This window comes from Atractosteus spatula, chromosome 8, assembly GCF_055471065.1.
Source record: "Atractosteus spatula isolate fAtrSpa1 chromosome 8, fAtrSpa1.hap1, whole genome shotgun sequence".
NCBI classification, from domain to species: domain Eukaryota; kingdom Metazoa; phylum Chordata; class Actinopteri; order Semionotiformes; family Lepisosteidae; genus Atractosteus; species Atractosteus spatula.
The window spans coordinates 1,260,879-1,280,478 of record NC_142713.1 but is presented as its reverse complement, the minus strand read 5'-3'; the positions used below and the strand labels follow the sequence as shown (position 1 = coordinate 1,280,478).

At 51.5% G+C, this 19,600-nt stretch overlaps 1 protein-coding gene across 1 annotated transcript in view; it reads right to left on the bottom strand.

Annotated features, from left to right (window-relative positions):
* Window positions 1-1,342: 1,342 nt before the first annotated feature.
* kcnc3a (potassium voltage-gated channel, Shaw-related subfamily, member 3a) overlaps window positions 1,343-19,600 on the bottom strand; it is a 78,905-nt gene continuing 60,647 nt past the window's right edge. The window contains exon 4 of the mRNA XM_088923106.1: window positions 1,343-2,971. Coding sequence (XP_088779232.1) covers window positions 2,931-2,971 — 41 coding nt within the window. The 3' untranslated portion in view covers window positions 1,343-2,930. The remainder of the gene's footprint in view (window positions 2,972-19,600) is intronic.

Here is a 19,600-nt window from a genome sequence, read left to right as displayed (position 1 = left end):
GTCTCCTGTCCTGTTGTGTGTGTTTATTACTGAGGGATTCTCTGTGATCTCCTCTCTCTCTCACTGTGTCTCCTGTCCAGCTGTGTGTGTTTATTACTGAGGGATTCTCTGTGATCTCCTCTCTCTCTCTCACTGTGTCTCCTGTCCAGCTGTGTGTGTTTATTACTGAGGGATTCTCTGTGATCTCCTCTCTCTCTCTCACTGTGTCTCCTGTCCAGCTGTGTGTGTTTATTACTGAGGGATTCTCTGTGATCTCCTCTCTCTCTCTCACTGTGTCTCCTGTCCAGCTGTGTGTGTTTATTACTGAGGGATTCTCTGTGATCTCCTCTCTCTCTCACTGTGTCTCCTGTCCAGCTGTGTGTGTTTATTACTGAGGGATTCTCTGTGATCTCCTCTCTCTCTCTCACTGTGTCTCCTGTCCAGCTGTGTGTGTTTATTACTGAGGGATTCTCTGTGATCTCCTCTCTCTCTCTCACTGTGTCTCCTGTCCAGCTGTGTGTGTTTATTACTGAGGGATTCTCTGTGATCTCCTCTCTCTCTCTCTCACTGTGTCTCCTGTCCAGCTGTGTGTGTTTATTACTGAGGGATTCTCTGTGATCTCCTCTCTCTCTCTCACTGTGTCTCCTGTCCAGCTGTGTGTGTTTATTACTGAGGGATTCTCTGTGATCTCCTCTCTCTCTCTCACTGTGTCTCCTGTCCAGCTGTGTGTGTTTATTACTGAGGGATTCTCTGTGATCTCCTCTCTCTCACTGTGTCTCCTGTCCAGCTGTGTGTGTTTATTACTGAGGGATTCTCTGTGATCTCCTACTTCTCTCACCGACACAAACACAGATTTTCACACACGTCAATTAACCCCCATCCCCCCCCCGCCCCATGTCTCTGGACTGTGGGAGGAAGCCCACGTGAACGTGAGGAGAACATGCAAACTCCACACAGACAGCACCCTGGATCTGGAACTGGACCCAGGGTGCCAGCGCAGTGAGGCAGCAATACGAATTACTACCCCCACTACGCTGCTCGTAAATGAACTTCAACGATCAGTTATAAAATACAGCATCATTTCTACTTTTTTTTGTTCTTCTCTGATTGGTAGCACAGGCGCAGGTGGGATCTGTGTTCCCTCTTTCCTGAATCCTAAAGACTGTTCGGATCCTCCGGGGTGAGAGAGGCAGTCTGAGGAATTATCGCTGCGAGAAACCAGCACATTTTAAACCATGGGGCACTGGGCTTCAGCCAGCACAGAGGGGGAGAGAGAGAGAGAGACGCAGAGGAGAGAGGAGGGCAGGAGACGGGGGCACAGAGGGCGGGAAACCAGTGTGTGAAAAACCAAAAAGTAGGAAGAAGTTGATTTTTTTCTGTTTAATTCACAGTAACAGCTTCATTTTGCATATATCTGACAAGCATGGGGCTCTCAGAATAGTTGTCTGTGAACGAAAAAAAAAAACATAATAAAAAAATAATAAGGATATAATAGTAATTACAGAAAAAAACGGCGACCACATGTTCAAACCCCACCCATGTCCACACAGACACACCCCCACACCCGTTGAAAAATAAACTCTCCCAGTGCCCACCCACCCCTGCCAAACAGTCAGAATGGTTTGCTCCACCCCCCCCCCCCCCCAGCAGGCTCCAGACATGCAGATATAAGCCCCGCCTCTTTCGTGTCAATCAGTCAAATAAAGAAAGAGGATTGGCTAACGAAAGCCTAGACGTTCCCATTGTTATGAACATGCACTCAGTCATTGCATTGCATGTATATATATATATGTGTATGCATAGTAATATATATACACATACATACATTCACATTTAGATTTAGTTTTATAAAAACATACTCATAGCTTATAATATAGATAACACAGACAACAAAGTTCCCCCTTATTGCTTGCAGTGACAACCCCATGCATTGATTATAATACAAACTCGTGGTAAAATCACACGGGTCTCAACGAGGCCTTGGTAGGTGCGAACAGATGGAAGTGAACGGGGGGGGTTGAAGGGAAGGAGGGGGCGAGGGAGAGAGAGAGAAAAGATAGACGAGAGAGAGAGGAAAGTGTCATGGGACAGGGAAAGGAGGTGGGCGGGGTGGGGTGGGGTGGGAGGGGCATGGTGTGACCCCGCCCCTTGACCACTCCCACTCCCGCCCCGCCCCCTGGACACACCTCCTACTGCTACCACACCCCCCAGAATAACACAGCTCATGTTCCCAGCGCTGGAGTTGAGAACTCCCAGTGTCAGTCCGTACGTACAGGAACATACAGCCTCCTGGCCTTTCTGTGTGTCTTAGACTGGGCCGGCTTTGTCAGATACAGCCCTGCTACATATAATCTGTTTGTGGTTTTCCCCCCTTCTTCTTTGTCAAAGTGCATCCCCGATGATATGATGAAAGACTCCTGAGTATGTCCAAGAAAACAAGTCCGTTTCTTCTGTTTGTCTCTTATTGGTGGGTCAGGAAGGGGAGAGAGAGAGCAAAACGCTGGGACAAATTAAGCGCAGAGCATCCCTATTAGAGAAAAATAAATCTTTTTTTTTTGTACTAGATTGGTGTACAATACATACATGTACGGGGGGGGAGACACAGTAAGAGAGCCCGCAGAGATTTTAAAAATAACTAAATGGGTCATTAAAGCAAAGCAGAAGATTATTAAAAAAATAGATATATATATATATGATGAGATTTGTTTTCTTTAGAATGAGAAAAGGGCTTTTTTGTTTTCAAAAACAAAAAAAGAGCAAAAATGGGCATTAATGAGAAAAAAAAAGAAATTCCTCGAAGCCACTCGACCCAGTTTGTCTTTCTCGCCACCTTCCTCTCCGGCGAGCTGAAGGAGGGAGGAGAGGAAGAGTGTGGCCGCAGCGCCGGGGGGGGGGCAGATCCGAGCGCGGGGACCGAGGCGAGCCGCTCTCCGCTCTCCGCTCTCCGCCTCCTACCGGCCGCTGTCGGTCCAGCATCCGTTAACAGCCTCCCCTTTCGGCAGAGGGAACGAGCCATCCCAGCAGGAAAAGGGAAATTAAAAAAAGAAACAAACACAAACACACACACACACACAAAAAAAAAAAAACACACGATCAAGGGCGAAAATAAACAACGCGCGAAATAAACTGTCACGCAAACGAGACGGGATGGGTGGGGGGGGGGAGGAGATCCGGAAGGGACGAATTGCATGGATGACAAACGAGGAGGGAGAGAGGGAGAGGGATGGGCGAGACAGCATTTTTCTTTTTTAAAAAAAACTACAGATCCCATCATGCAATGGAGAGCAGTGAGGGGGTGGGGGGGCGGGGTGCGGGGAGGAGGGAGGCTTTCGATTGGCTGGTTGCCGGCCCCTCCCCCCCACCTCCTGAGCCTATCGCAGGCAGGCAGGCAGGCTGGCCACGCCCCCTTTGAGACGACAGCACAGTGGATCCGCGGCCCAGTGCAAATATGTACAGTACAGAGAGTACTTTTGGGGGGGGCTCCCCCCAGCGTAGACTCCGCAGAACAGAAAGGAGTCACAGCCGCCCGCCCGCCCATCGTAAAAATAGGCGAGGTCTCCTGTGTCTTCCTGCCCAGTTCTTGCATCAGAAAGAGTTACTGCATATTGCGCCAGTGCATTCGAAAATAGTCTCTGTTTTGTTTAGGCATACTACTAGCAACAGGAATAATAATAATAAGAGGGGTTATTAATGAGAATAATACAGCTCTGTCCATGTGCCCCCCTTTAGAAAAGTAGATATATTGTTATAGATCTCTCGCCCTGCTGTCTGTACTGTATATATATACAGTACATACGGTTATGTGTGTGTGTTGATATAGCTGTTCGGAGACAGGAGTGTGGATACAAAAGGGCTTTGTGTTTATACAGGTGTGTACAGCTGTGTTCATATGTCTCTATATGTACATGTCTATTTATAGACAGACTGACAGATACAAAGGATTGTAAGCTCGATAGATATAGCGTTTTTGTCACCTGGTTGTCAGAGCGTTTTTAAAAATAGTGACCTTCCGCTACACTGTCTTATTAGCTGATGCGTGGATAAATATTTAATACTTGTTCTGCGCTTGGCATTCTGTACAGTCGGTTTGGCACAAGTTGTCCCCTACAGAGGTGGTCAGAAAGCTCCCTCACGCCTCTGCTCGTAGCCCACAGCTGCCAACAGCCCTGTGCATGTCAGAAGAATTTAAATTCAGAAAGAAAAACACCAAAGGCTATCGGCGCGTTCGGCTCAATCAGCGGGCAAGCTGATGCTCTCCCACAGCTCCGTCAGGACCCACAGACAGGAGGGCCAGTCCGCGGTGACGTCACTCTGCTGCCGCGGTGACGTCACTCTGCTGCCGCTGTGACGTCACAACGCCAGACAGGCTCGGTCCTGTCTGTGGATGTGGATGTGCTATCCATTCTTCCAACACGCATGGGACAGCTGGGGAGTCACAAGCACTGAGAAGCGAGATAGGACCCTTGTAGTCACCCCACTGAAATGTGTGCCCCCCCAGACTTTTCTCTGCGCGCTGTGCGTGTCTCCTCAGGCTTGAAGTCAGTCACAGAGTCAGAAAAGTGCTTTTTACTGTCCCTGGTTCTCTTTTTCTCGGTTCAGGAAACTGTAACAGTCCAATTCAACTTCCAATTAGCTTCTGAAACAAAACCTCACCATAGTGTACTATTGATGTACTGGAGTGTCCAGTCAGTGTGTCTGTATTAACCCCTCTCTCTCTCAGTGCAGTGTTCATGTACTGGAGTGTCCAGTCAGTGTGTGTGTATTAACCCCTCTCTCTCTCAGTGCAGTGTTAATGTACTGGAGTGTCCAGTCAGTGTGTCTGTATGAACCCCTCTCTCTCTCAGTGCAGTGTTAATGTACTGGAGTGTCCAGTCAGTGTGTGTGTATTAACCCCTCTCTCTCTCTCAGTGCAGTGTTCATGTACTGGAGTGTCCAGTCAGTGTGTCTGTATTAACCCCTCTCTCTCTCAGTGCAGTGTTAATGTACTGGAGTGTCCAGTCAGTGTGTGTGTATTAACCCCTCTCTCTCAGTGCAGTGTTAATGTACTGGAGTGTCCAGTCAGTGTGTCTGTATTAACCCCCCTCTCTCTCAGTGCAGTGTTAATGTACTGGAGTGTCCAGTCAGTGTGTGTGTATTAACCCCTCTCTCTCTCAGTGCAGTCTTAATGTACTGGAGTGTCCAGTCAGTGTGTCTGTATTAACCCCTCTCTCTCTCAGTGCAGTGTTCATGTACTGGAGTGTCCAGTCAGTGTGTCTGTATTAACCCCTCTCTCTCAGTGCAGTGTTAATGTACTGGAGTGTCCAGTCAGTGTGTCTGTATTAACCCCTCTCTCTCAGTGTTGTAGTAGTGTAATGGACCTCTACACCACACTGAAAACCTGCCGATGGTTCTGACCAATCGTGTGGCGGTAGTGGGGTGGGGGGGAGCAACATGTCCGTCGCGCGCTGGACGCAGGGAGCGAGGGAGCGAGGGAGCGAGGGAGCGAGGGAGGGCGAGCTGTAGAGTCACGTTCGTCAGAGACTGCCTTTCCGAGTCGGAGCTAAAAACACAGACCCCCAGACGCGTCCCGGTCATCGCTGGCGTGCGGGGGGGGGGGGGGCAGAGGCAACACCCCCGTGTCCCCCCGCAGCCCGGAGACGCCGGGAATCTCTCCAGAGCCCGTGTCCGGCCGCTCCCCGAGAGCCCCCCCTCCTGACTATCTTCATTCCCGCTCCCTGGGGGCCCCACGGGCTACAGGATGGACGGGATGGGGGACCGGCAGCGCCGCAGTGGGCCGGGGGGCTCGTAGGGCTCGTACGGGGGGTTGGTGGCGGGCGAGAGGCGCATCCGGCTCCCGCTCATTCCCGAGATGTTGTTCAGGCTCCGGGATTTCTCGTAGCCGCCGCCGGCTTTTCCCACGACGGGGGGGGGGGAAGGGAGGGGCAGCCGGGGCATTCGCGCACCCAGAGGGGGGTGGGAGAGTCGGGGGAGGGCGGATTCGGAGGGGGAGGTTTGCGACCCCGGAGATATCCGATCGGGAAGGGGGGGGGATTCCAGCCCACAGAAGAGCAGTCCCAGGGAGCAGGGTTGGGAGAACCGGATTGCGGATCAGTGGGTATGGGAGGCGGATCGGGGGTGGTAGTTCAGCGACAGGGGTGAGTCCACAACGTCAATACCAGTGGTAACAAACAGAGAGACACAGGACAGACAGACAGACAGACAGACAGACAGACAGACAGACAGACAGAACAGGGAGAATGCGAGTTATGACAGGCTCATGGTAGTCGGCGACAGTGTTAATGACACCCAACCCCTTCAGGGAGGGTCGGGGGTCTTCGGTTCTGGTCCCGGATTGTTCACGACCCAGTCCTCATGAGTCCAGATCAACCACGACCTTTAACCCCTGGCTGAAGACCCCCCAGAGTTGCTGGAGGACTGGGGTCTCAGAGACTGAACTGGGCCAGTTCCTGTCCTCATAAGTCCAGAGTCACACTGACCTTTAACCCCTGGCTGAAGACCCCCAGAGTTGCTGGAGGACTGGGGTCTCAGAGACTGAACTGGGCCAGCTCCTGTCCTCATAAGTCCAGAGTCACACTGACCTTTAACCCCTGGCTGAACACCCCCAGAGTTGCTGGAGGACTGGGGTCTCAGAGACTGAACTGGGCCAGTTCCTGTCCTCATAAGCCCAGAGTCACACTGACCTTTAACCCCTGGCTGAACACCCCCAGAGTTCTTGGAGGACTGGGGCTCTCAGGGACTGAACTGGGCCAGTTCCTGTCCTTGGAGGACTGGGGCTCTCAGGGACTGAACTGGGCCAGTTCCTGTCCTCATAAGCCCAGAGTCACACTGACCTTTAACCCCTGGCTGAACACCCCCAGAGTTCCTGGAGGACTGGGGCTCTCAGGGACTGAACTGGGCCAGTTCCTGTCCTCGTGAGCCCAGAGTCACACTGACCTCTAACCCCTGACTGAACACACTGCGGGACTGTTCTTCTCCAAGGGGTGATGCTCATCAAAGGTGCAGAACTGGGATCTCTCCCGGACCAGGACCAGGACCGAAGGCCCCTGCTGTACGTGGGTGTCGCATGAGAAACACTTGGCCAGAGATTTTCAACAGTCATTAAACCCACAAACAGAGAAAAGCAACAAGGAGCAGAAGCCACTCTGTGTCCCATTCCAGCTTGACCAGGTGAAACTGTCCTTTGTGCTCTCTCTCTCGTGTCTTTTAAAGTCTCGGCTCGGAACCGCCAATCGCCGATCGACTCAACGCTGCAGGCGTGACCAGGGGTGACCAGGGGTGTCTAACTCTCTCCCTGGTCTTGTGCAGTTGCCGATCAGCACCTGTAAATCACTCTCCCTGCACAGGTGCTGCAGCTGTGAACCGTTCCGCAGGTCAATCACGTCCAGCAGAGCAGCCAGGAAACTGAGGGCTCCGCAGGAACGGGGAGACGCCGGGCACGGCGGGAGCCGAGTCCGACACCCCTGAAATTTCACCCGTCGTGCGCCCCCGAGGTGGAAACATCTGGGGTCAAAGCTGGCTTCCTGTGAAGGCTACCCTGCCACAGACACCTGTCCCTGCTGCACCCCTGGTCAGGGTCTCACTCTGAACACCAGGGGGCGCCTTCGCAGCTCTGAGCAGGCTGGGAGGTGCCAGAGAGGTGGTACAGTAGATCACCGCCCACCGTGGGGCACGGCTGGGGCGCGGCCCCACGGGAGGCGCCGGGCAGGGGGGGGGGGCTGGTGAACCCTCCGCGCCGGACAGTGGACGGGCCAGCCCATTGCTCAGCACTGCCCGCTCGACCCCCGAAGGCCTTCAAGTCATCGGAAGACAACCTGCTGTCTTATAACAGGGGCTCCAGCAAGGGAAACGCACCCCTCTGGGGCAGAACCCGCGAGCCCGGACTGCTCCGAGCGGGTCTCGCCCAGCGGCCGCGAGAGGATCTCGGGGAAAAGGAATGTTTTGTTTCTCTCCATAATCCCTGATGGAGAGAACTGCACCTGGCACTACCAGGGGGACGACCAGCCAATCAGAAATCAGCGTGAGGCGCCGAAGGGGTGGGCTAGCCAATCACGGGGCCAGTCTGCGCGGGCCAATCAGGGAAGCCACACCTTCTAAGGGAGGCTTAAGAGACAGGCGAGCCAATCAGGAACCAGCATGAGGCACTTAACTAATGGACTGGCCAATCTGGAGTCAAGAGAGCAGTTGATCAGTATGCCTCTCCCAGCGCTCGACTGATCAACTGGTCCGAGACTCTGCGGCGTTTCCATCCAGGGACCGGCCCAATTGGGAATGCCCCTCTCCCCCCCCCCCCCCCCCCCCCCAGTTTCCCTCTGTCACACAGCACACTTTCACAAGGCCAAGAGCCCCACTACTGCAAGCTCCTCCGTTTCGGGCCAGCAGTGCTCACACGCGACGGCCGAGGGGTGGGTGAGTGGTTGGGTGTGGGGGGGTGACGGCTCTCCGTTCCATTTTGACCCACTGGGGGGGGGCACTGGGTTCCCCCCACAGCCCCCCTCACTGTTATTTCTGGGCTTGGCACCTCGATACTTTGTGGACCCAGTGTTTTCGGTGGCTTGTAGGCTCCCTTCTCCTTTTAAATGCATTTCCCCGAACTTCAGCATGTCGGCCTTGTCTAAATCCGCGACCCCCAAAAGAGGGGAGGAGGAGGAGAGGAGCTGAGGAACTCTCTCTCTCCAGCGCGAGGTTTCCTGTCTCTGCCTGTTGCCCCCTCAGCCTACAGCTCGTTTCCAGCACCAACCCCAGAGGAAGAGTCTTCTGTCACAGGAGCACCACTGGAGTCCACTGCAGCCACCTGGGACTGCACTCTCATCAGGTGAACCAGGGCTTCCTCATTCAAACAGTCCAGTCTGGGTCACACTGTACCCCTCCAGTCCAGTCTGGGTCACACTGTACCCCTACAGTCCAGTCTGGGTCACACTGTACCCCCACAGTCCAGAGATCACTGGTACAGTCTGGGTCACACTGTACCCCTACAGTCCAGTCTGGGTCACACTGTACCCCCACAGTCCAGAGATCACCGGTCCAGTCTGGGTCACACTGTAGCCCCACAGTCCAGAGACCAGTGGTCCAGTCTGGGTCACACTGTACCCCCACAGTCCAGAGATCACTGGTACAGTCTGGGTCACACTGTACCCCTACAGTCCAGAGACCAGTGGTCCAGTCTGGGTCACACTGTACCCCCACAGTCCAGAGATCACTGGTACAGTCTGGGTCACACTGTACCCCTACAGTCCAGAGATCACTGGTCCAGTCTGGGTCACACTGTACCCCTACAGTCCAGAGACCAGTGGTCCAGTCTGGGTCACACTGTACCCCCACAGTCCAGAGATCACTGGTCCAGTCTGGGTCACACTGTACCCCTCCAGTCCAGAGATCACTGGTCCAGTCTGGGTCACACTGTACCCCTACAGTCCAGAGATCGCCAGTCCAGTTTGGGTCATACTGTACCCCTCCAGTGGAACAGGCAATGTGAAGCACTAGTCCATGTAAAGAAATGGGGCTGTGGAGTGGGGTGAAGACCCGACTGACAGAAGACACCTTCCCTGCCGTGACGGACTGGCACTGAAAGACATGAGCCGATCGGGGGTGGGGGGGTGAGGCACGGAGTCGAGACTTGGGCTCAGTCAGCCAGAACCCTGGGTTTTCATTTAGGAGGAGGGTCCAGCCCACCCGACCAGCTACCGACCAGAGAGCGGACCCGCCCGTGTACCTACGACAGGGAGAGGGCGCTAGTGAGCGAGCGTCTGCGTGTACAGATCCGGCAGGATCTCACTGGGGTGATTCTCTCTGAGCCACGCCTGCAGGGGGGAACAGCAGGGGTCGGGAGGGGTCGGGAGGGGTCAGGAGGGGTCCGGAGGGGTCCGGAGGGGTCCGGGGGGGTCCGGAAACGCTGCCCCCAGAAACAGAAAGGCTGATAATGAGGATGATGGAAGAGGAGTCCTGGCTGCTCATGCTGGGCTGGGCGTGGGGACCCTCAGGCAGAAGGAAAGCCAGGAGCCCTCTGCTGAGAAGCTCACTGACACATCCCAGCCCCAGAGCTCTAGCGGGAGAGATCAGCTCGACAGCCGGATGGAGAGACAGACACAGAGACACAGGCAGGCCCATACAGAGAGACAGACACAGAGACACAGGCAAACTTAAACAGAGAGACAGAAACAGAGAGACACAGAGAGAGAGAGGCACAGACACACACAGACAGACAGAGAGAGGCAGACACAGACACAGACACACAGAGAGACAGACACAGAGAGAGAGAGGCACAGACAGACAGAAACAGAGAGACACACAGAGAGAGAGGCACAGACAGACAGAAACAGAGAGACACACAGAGAGAGAGGCACAGACAGACAGAAACAGAGAGACACAGAGAGGCAGACACAGACACAGAGAGACAGGGAGACAGACACAGGGAGACACAGACACACAGAAATGTGTTTTACTCCAGATCCTCATTCTAATGAACGGCACTGCTAAGCCCTGAAGAACAGGGCTCACCACCCTGTCTTTGGAAAGCCTGCAGCACCCCCTCCTGTTCCCTCTCTCACCCTGCAGCAGCTGCATTCCAGACCAGGGGCGCAGAGGGCAGGCGGCAGGGGGCACCTGCTGGCGCGGCGCATGCAGGAAGAAAGCCGTTCAGCTCAGACGGGGAGTGAGAGGAGGCCTCGGGCGGCCCACACGCAGCTCGGCGCACGCGCGCACAGATACACACGCACACTCAGCACAGTGGCTCACACTCTGGGGGGGGGGAGAAATTCATGAGCCGCTTTGCGCCCACAAACAAACCAAAAGAAACACGGTAAGAAAGAGAAAAATCATAATAAAAATGAAACACAACAACTGCAAGCTCCTGTGTCTAGATGACCTCCCCGCTCGTGTGAAGTACATGAGCACCGATGCAGGACACAGCACGTTAAGGGACAAAGGAGCAGAGGAACAGAAACCGGATGATTCTTAAACATTGCATAAATTAAGAGCCAGACAACAACAGCACTTCTGCCGCGCTGGGCAGTGAGACTCAGACGATATCCAGATGTCTGCCCCGATATCGAGAGCAGCCACCAGAGGTCACTAGAGTGCCGGTTCACTCCTCCCTGCTGGTGAGGGCCTGCAGACGCTGTACAGCTCTCCGGCTCACCAGCCACACCTCAGCCTCATCCTGGGGCGACTGACTGGCTGCTGAACCTCCAACCCCAGCCAGACCCAGGCAGAGGCCCAGCAGGGCTCATCTCGCTGGCAGACTACCCCAGCCAGACCCAGGCAGAGGCCCAGCAGGGCTCATCTCGCTGGCAGACTTTGTGTTTGGGGGGGAGGTTGTCAGTTTGAAGGGCCTGGACAACAAGAACTCGCAAATCAAGCTGGAACGATAAACCAAAACCGCCTATCGGACCTCCTAGAGGGATCAGGTTTCCTGCTGTAATCTGTCCGAAGTTTAAGATCTGAATGGGCCTCTTTCTCGGGACGTCTTGCTAATGAATTTCAGGAAACCCGTTCGATGGTACAGTCCAGCACACCGATACAAGGACAGACAGATGGCTGCACACCTGCTAAGATTACAGTAGGAGCTTCCCCAACTGCCCGAGCCCACAGGTGACCTCAGCCTGGTGGCTGGACTCCTCTGTCCTGTCCCAACGCTGCAAGGTCTTCCAGCGCCTCTCTCCCCTGGGACAGAAGGCTCTGTCCCCCCACTTCCAGCACAGTGGGCAGCTCGGGGGTCTGCCTCCGAACCTGCCTGCCTGAGACCCACAGAGCTGGGGGCCGTGCTGCAGCCGAACCGTGCACCTCAGCACCCATCAGCGTCTGTATTATTACATGTGCCTTTTTACCAGTTATAGGGCAGTTCAGCTTCTTCGGTAATAACATGATATCAGACTCCATTAACATTTAATGCGCAAAAGGAGGTCACTCTCCGGAGTGCAAATGCAGCCTGGGATTAGTACTAGTTACATTAATCAGTAAGAGCTGCATAAATCAGTTACGTTTCTTAGGTTATTAGTCAGATCATTTAGGTTTGTGCTGACAGTAACTGTTAATACAGTCTCTGTCCATAGTGCTGTCAGTTACAGTGTTAGTACAGGCTGTATCCATAGTGATGACAGTTACAGTGTTGGTACAGTCTCTGTCCATAGTGCTGACAGTTACAGTGTTAGTACAGGCTCTGTCCATAGTGCTGTCAGTTACAGTGTTAGTACAGTCTGTATCCATAGTGCTGACAGGTACAGTGTTAGTACAGGCTCTGTCCATAGTGCTGAGAGGTACAGTGTTAGTACAGTCTGTATCCATAGTGATGATAGTTACAGTGTTAGTACAGGCTGTGTCCATAGTGCTGTCAGTTACAGTGTTAGTACAGGCTCTGCCCATAGCGATGACAGGTACAGTGTTAGTACAGGCTCTGTCCATAGTGCTGACAGGTACAGTGTTGGTACAGTCTCTGTCCATAGTGCTGACAGTTACAGTGTTAGTACAGGCTGTGTCCATAGTGCTGTCAGTTACAGTGTTAGTACAGGCTCTGCCCATAGCGATGATAGTTACAGTGTTAGTACAGGCTCTGCCCATAGTGATGACAGTTACAGTGTTAGTACAGTCTGTATCCATAGTGCTGACAGGTACAGTGTTAGTACAGGCTCTGTCCATAGTGCTGACAGGTACAGTGTTAGTACAGGCTCTGTCCATAGTGATGATAGTTACAGTGTTAGTACAGGCTCTGTCCATAGTGATGGCAGGTACAGTGTTAGTACAATCACTGTCCATAGTGCTGTCAGTTACAGTGTTAGTACAGTCTGTATCCATAGTGCTGACAGGTATAATGTTAGTACAGGCTCAGCCCATAGTGCTGACAGTTACAGTGTTAGTACAGTCTGTGTCCATAGTGATGACAGTTACAGTGTTAGTACAGTCTGTATCCATAGTGCTGACAGGTATAATGTTAGTACAGGCTCAGCCCATAGTGCTGACAGTTACAGTGTTAGTACAGTCTGTGTCCATAGTGATGACAGTTACAGTGTTAGTACAGTCTGTGCCCATGGTGTTGACAGGTACAGTGTTAGTACAGGCTCTATCCATAGTGATGACAGTTACAGTGTTAGTACAGTCTGTGCCCATAGTGTTGACAGTTACAGTGTTAGTACAGGCTGTGTCCATAGTGCTGACAGTTACAGTGTTGGTACAGTCTGTATCTAGAGTGATGACAGGTACAGTGTTAGTACAGGCTCTGCCCATAGAACTAACAGGTACAATGTTAGTACAGGCTCTGCCCATAGCGATGACAGTTACAGTGTTAGTACAGTCTGTATCCATAGTGATGATAGTTACAGTGTTAGTACAGGCTCTGTCCATAGTGCTGACAGTTACAGTGTTGGTACAGTCTGTATCTATAGTGATGACAGGTACAGTGTTAGTACAGGCTCTGCCCATAGAACTAACAGGTACAATGTTAGTACAGGCTCTGCCCATAGCGATGACAGTTACAGTGTTAGTACAGGCTGTATCCATAGTGATGACAGTTACAGTGTTAGTACAGTCTGTGTCCATAGTGCTGACAGGTACAGTGTTAGTACAGTCAGTGTCCATAGTGCTGACAGGTACAGTGTTAGTACAGGCTCTGTCCATAGAACTAACAGGTACAATGTTAGTACAGGCTGTGTCCATAGTGCTGATAGTTACAGTGTTAGTACAGTCTGTGTCCATAGTGATGATAGTTACAGTGTTAGTACAGGCTCTGTCCATAGTGCTGACAGTTACAGTGTTAGTACAGGCTCTGCCCATAGTGATGATAGTTACAGTGTTAGTACAGGCTCTGTCCATAGTGCTGACAGGTACAGTGTTAGTACAGGCTCTGCCCATAGTGATGATAGTTACAGTGTTAGTACAGGCTCTGTCCATAGTGCTGACAGTTACAGTGTTAGTACAGGCTCTGCCCATAGTGCTGACAGTTACAGTGTTAGTACAGGCTGTGTCCATAGTGCTGACAGTTACAGTGTTAGTACAGGCTCTGTCCATAGTGCTGACAGGTACAGTGTTAGTACAGGCTGTGTCCATAGTGCTGACAGTTACAGTGTTAGTACAGGCTCTGTCCATAGTGCTGACAGTTACAGTGTTAGTACAGTCTGTATCCATTGTGATGACAGTTACAGTGTTAGTACAGGCTCTGTCCATAGTGCTGATAGTTACAGTGTTAGTACAGGCTGTATCCATAGTGATGACAGTTACAGTGTTAGTACAGGCTCTGTCCATAGTGCTGACAGTTACAGTGTTGGTACAGTCTGTATCCATAGTGATGACAGTTACAGTGTTAGTACAGGCTGTGTCCATAGTGCTGACAGTTACAGTGTTGGTACAGTCTGTATCCATAGTGATGACAGTTACAGTGTTAGTACAGGCTCTGTCCATAGTGCTGACAGTTACAGTGTTAGTACAGGCTCTGCCCATAGTGATGATAGTTACAGTGTTAGTACAGGCTCTGTCCATAGTGCTGAGAGGTACAGTGTTAGGACAGTCTCTGTCCATAGTGCTGACAGTTACAGTGTTAGTACAGGCTGTATCCATAGTGATGATAGTTACAGTATTAGTACAGGCTCTGTCCATGGTGCTGTCAGTTACAGTGTTAGTACAGGCTCTGTCCATAGTGTTGACAGTTACAGTGTTAGTACAGGCTCTGCCCATAGTGCTGACAGTTACAGTGTTAGTACAGGCTCTGTCCATAGTGTTGACAGTTACAGTGTTAGTACAGGCTCTGCCCATAGTGCTGACAGTTACAGTGTTAGTACAGGCTCTGCCCATAGTGATGATAGTTACAGTGTTAGTACAGTCTGTATCCATAGTGCTGACAGTTACAGTGTTAGTACAGGCTCTGTCCATAGTGTTGACAGGTACAGTGTTAGTACAGGCTCTGCCCATAGTGATGATAGTTACAGTGTTAGTACAGGCTCTGTCCATGGTGCTGACAGGTAGTGTTGGTACAGGCTCTGTCCATGGTGCTGACAGGTAGTGTTAGTACAGGCTGTGTCCATAGTGCTGACAGGTACAGTGTTCGTACAGGCTCTGTCCATAGTGCTGACAGGTAGTGTCGGTACAGGCTGTGTCCATAGTGCTGACAGGTAGTGTTGGTACAGGCTCTGTCCATGGTGCTGACAGGTAGTGTTAGTACAGGCTCTGTCCATGGTGCTGACAGGTAGTGTCGGTACAGGCTCTGTCCATGGTGCTGACAGGTAGTGTTGGTACAGGCTCTGTCCATGGTGCTGACAGGTAGTGTTGGTGCAATGTTAGTGTCATTGTGTCAGACGGTTCTAGTGTTAGCTCACTCTCTATAACGCAGCTGCAGTGCGTTACCATTGGTCTCCTGTTGTTCAGTGACTCAACATTGCTGCTGCTCGTATGACAGCAACTTTTGCTACTTCACAAGCCCGTCACAAGGAACGTTTCTGTCTACTGTACCTAAAACCATCGCCCCCGCGCTCCGCGTCCCCCCTCCAGGACAGTGTCCGGTGCGCCTCCCGACCCGGGCCGGTCCACCCCCTCGACCGCAGGGCTTCCCGAGGGGCGGTCTCCCTGTGTCTCCCACCACGGGGGAGAGGACGCAGGCCATGCATGCAGCTGGGTGCCCAAGCGTGTACGTACCTGCGCGTCACACTTTCGTGACACTGCGGGGGCTGGGCAGGGACCCTACGGGTGGGATGTGAAGGGGACATGTTAATCCAGGACACAGGACACAGGACACAGGGGGAGAAGGAAAGGAAGGGAGTTCAAATATCAAACCTGGAGCTGAAAGAATAAAAAGGTCTTCTGCCCTTTCATCTGCTGAAAAGATCAGACTCCACTGACACTGACAGGGCTGGACTGGACTGACTGGACTGGGAGCTGGATTAGTTATGAACTGGGATTATAATCAGACTCACACCGACACTGACAGAGCAGTCTGAGGCTCTCCAGGCTGGACTGGGAGCTGGATTAGTTATGAACTGGGATTATAATCAGACTCCACTGACACTGACAGAGCAGTCTGAGGCTCTCCAGGCTGGACTGGCTGGACTGGGAGCTGGATTAGTTCTTCACTGGGATTATAATCAGACTCACACCGACACTGACAGAGCAGTCTGAGGCTCTCCAGGCTGGACTGGACTGACTGGACTGGGAGCTGGATTAGTTATAAACTGGGATTATAATCAGACTCACACCGACACTGACAGAGCAGTCTGAGGCTCTCCAGGCTGGACTGGGAGCTGGATTAGTTATGAACTGGGATTATAATCAGACTCCACTGACACTGACAGAGCAGTCTGAGACTCTCCAGGCTGGACTGGACTGACTGGACTTGGAGCTGGATTAGTTCTTCACTGGGATTATAATCAGACTCCACTGACACTGACAGAGCAGTTTCAGACTCTCCAGGCTGGACTGGGCTGACTGCACTGGGAGCTGGATTAGTTCTGAACTGGGATTATAATCAGACTCCACTGACACTGACAGAGCAGTCTGAGGCTCTCCAGGCTGGACTGGACTGACTGGACTGGGAGCTGGATTAGTTATTCACTGGGATTATAATCAGACTCCACTGACACCGACAGAGCAGTCTGAGACTCTCCAGGCTGGACTGGACTGACTGGACTGGGAGCTGGATTAGTTATTCACTGGGATTATAATCAGACTCCACTGACACTGACAGAGTAGTCTGAGACTCTCCAGGCTGGACTGACTGGACTGGGAGCTGGATTAGTGATGAACTGGGATTATAATCAGACTCCACTGACACTGACAGAGCAGTCTGAGACTCTCCAGGCTGGACTGGACTGACTGGACTGGGAGCTGGATTAGTTATGAACTGGGATTATAATCAGACTCCACTGACACTGACAGAGCAGTTTCAGACTCTCCAGGCTGGACTGGGCTGACTGCACTGGGAGCTGGATTAGTGATGAACTGGGATTATAATCAGACTCCACTGACACTGACAGAGCAGTCTGAGACTCTCCAGGCTGGACTGGACTGACTGGACTGGGAGCTGGATTAGTGATGAACTGGGATTATAATCAGACTCCACTGACACTGACAGAGCAGTCTGAGACTCTCCAGGCTGGACTGGGCTGAAGAAATATGAACTAATATTTCAACTACATGCTCCCTTGCCAGATTCAGTCCTGGTTTCCTCCTCAGCAGACGGCGGTGTCATTGCTCTCCAGTGTCACTCCTGGGCTCATTCATTATGCATCAGAGTATAAAAAAATTTTATAAAGCCAAAAGCTAAACCCTCCCCTGTAACAGAAGACCTTGTATTTCTGAAAAGCTCCAGTCAATACTTGTGAACATCATTCTTTTGTCTTATGAGTTCATGCAAGTCAAAGAATTATATATACAGTATGCAGATTTACTGTATATATATATCACCACAATAAAAAGCATATATCCAACAATGAGTGTACATGACATTTAATTATCACAAATGTTCCCCCTGGAATTATTTATTTCACAGTCTCTCCTTCAACCAGTGTATTACAGCCCAGAGATCACTGGTCCAGTCTGGGTCACGCTGTACCCCTACAGTCCAGAGATCACCGGTCCAGTCTGGGTCACACTGTAACCCTACAGTCCAGAGATCGCCGGTCCAGTCTGGGTCACACTGTAACCCCACAGTCCAGAGATCACCGGTCCAGTCTGGGTCACACTGTACCCCTACAGTCCAGAGATCACCGGTCCAGTCTGGGTCACACTGTACCCCTACAGTCCAGAGATCGCCGGTCCAGTCTGGGTCACACTTTAACCCCACAGTCCAGAGATCACCGGTCCAGTCTGGGTCACACTGTACCCCTACAGTCCAGAGATCACCGGTCCAGTCTGGGTCACACTGTACCCCTACAGTCCAGAGATCGCCGGTCCAGTCTGGGTCACACTGTACCCCCACAGTCCAGAGATCGCCGGTCCAGTCTGGGTCACACTGTACCCCCACAGTCCAGAGATCGCCGGTCCAGTCTGGGTCACACTGTACCCCTACAGTCCAGAGATCGCCGGTCCAGTCTGGGTCACACTGTACCCCCACAGTCCAGAGATCGCCGGTCCAGTCTGGGTCACACTGTAACCCTCCAGTCCAGAGATCACTGGTCCACTGACGTCCAGGTCCTCCAGGGGGCACGAGTATTTGTGTTTAAGACAAGATGGACAGCAGGTGGAGCAGACACTCTGTCCTCAGCGATATGGCTAAATGAAGCCAGATTATCTGCAGGACAGGAGCAGAGTTTGACTGGACATCCAGTGACACAGACATGTACTGTATACATATATAGACACAGACATACACATCTGAGAAACACTCCTTACCTCTTAGGGTCATTATCTGAATAAATCTCCATGGTTCTGAGGTTTGACTTAATATACTTGAAACAGGAATTATAGACGGATTGGATTTCCAGTGTTGTTCCAACCCAAGCTAATCAATACCCTCAATCCCACAATTAATATACATGCATGTCTGTTATAAACCACATCGATAGCATGTGTGTATATACAAAATATCATGTTTATGTACATACACACATACATTTATATGCATATGCTAACATACACTTCAAGATATATATATACACATTTAGATATATATATCATAGTTGCACATAGTGAAAAATGAGAGTTCTAATGGGAATGCTTTCTTTCGGACATGGGGAATTCATCAGGGACTCACAGACAGGCAAGCAGGGATTAAAGTCCTGCTCCTCTCTCTCCGACCGGATCTGGCTGTGCGGGACAGAGGCTGCGGGTCAGTGACCGAGCTGGATGAAGACCGGAGGAAGGGGAGGCTGGGAATGAACAGCGCACAGACTGGACTGATCTTCATCTTCCCCTCACAGGCAGGATGTCAGATCCTTGATCCAAGAGATTACTGGGAGGTTTGGATTTCGATCTCTATCGGTTGCTTGAACGCACAGAATTTTGAATCCCCTTGCTATTGCAAAATTCTAAAATGAAACTCTTATTCCCTAAAAATTCCCCAAAAGCATTCTGATGGCATCTCAGGCTCTTTGGAGGACTACAGCATGCTGGGAGTTGTAGTCCACTTCCCCTTTAACATGCGTATGGTAAGGCCAGAGATCCCCATCATTAACACACAGTAAGGGATTTGCTTTTAATGAGAAGTGGGAACTGGGAGTTTACTGTCTAGGAAAAGGGGGGCAGAAGGATAGCTATCGGATTGCGAGCAAGTCTTAATTTGGAATAATGTGCAGGAATCAGTGGTGAATTTCTTGGATGAAGTCAGAGGTCCTTTGACAACTATTTCAATTTTGAGAAGGGATCTTGCCCCTCTGGTTCATTAATTAACTCACACGCTCATTTACTGATTCACACAACAGTTTGTAAAGAGGCACATTACATTCATTTAGAAAAGCCTGGAAATTATGTTTAAAGACACAGACCCTCCAGATTCCCTTATAACAGCCTGTGGACAGTGTGTAAACACACAGACACTCCAGATTCCCTTATAACAGCCTGTGGACAGTGTGTAAACACACAGACGCTCCAGATTCCCTTATAACAGCCCGTGGACAGTGTGTAAACACACAGACACTCCAGATTCCCTTATAACAGCCCGTGGACAGTGTGTAAACACACAGACGCTCCAGATTCCCTAATAACAGCCTGT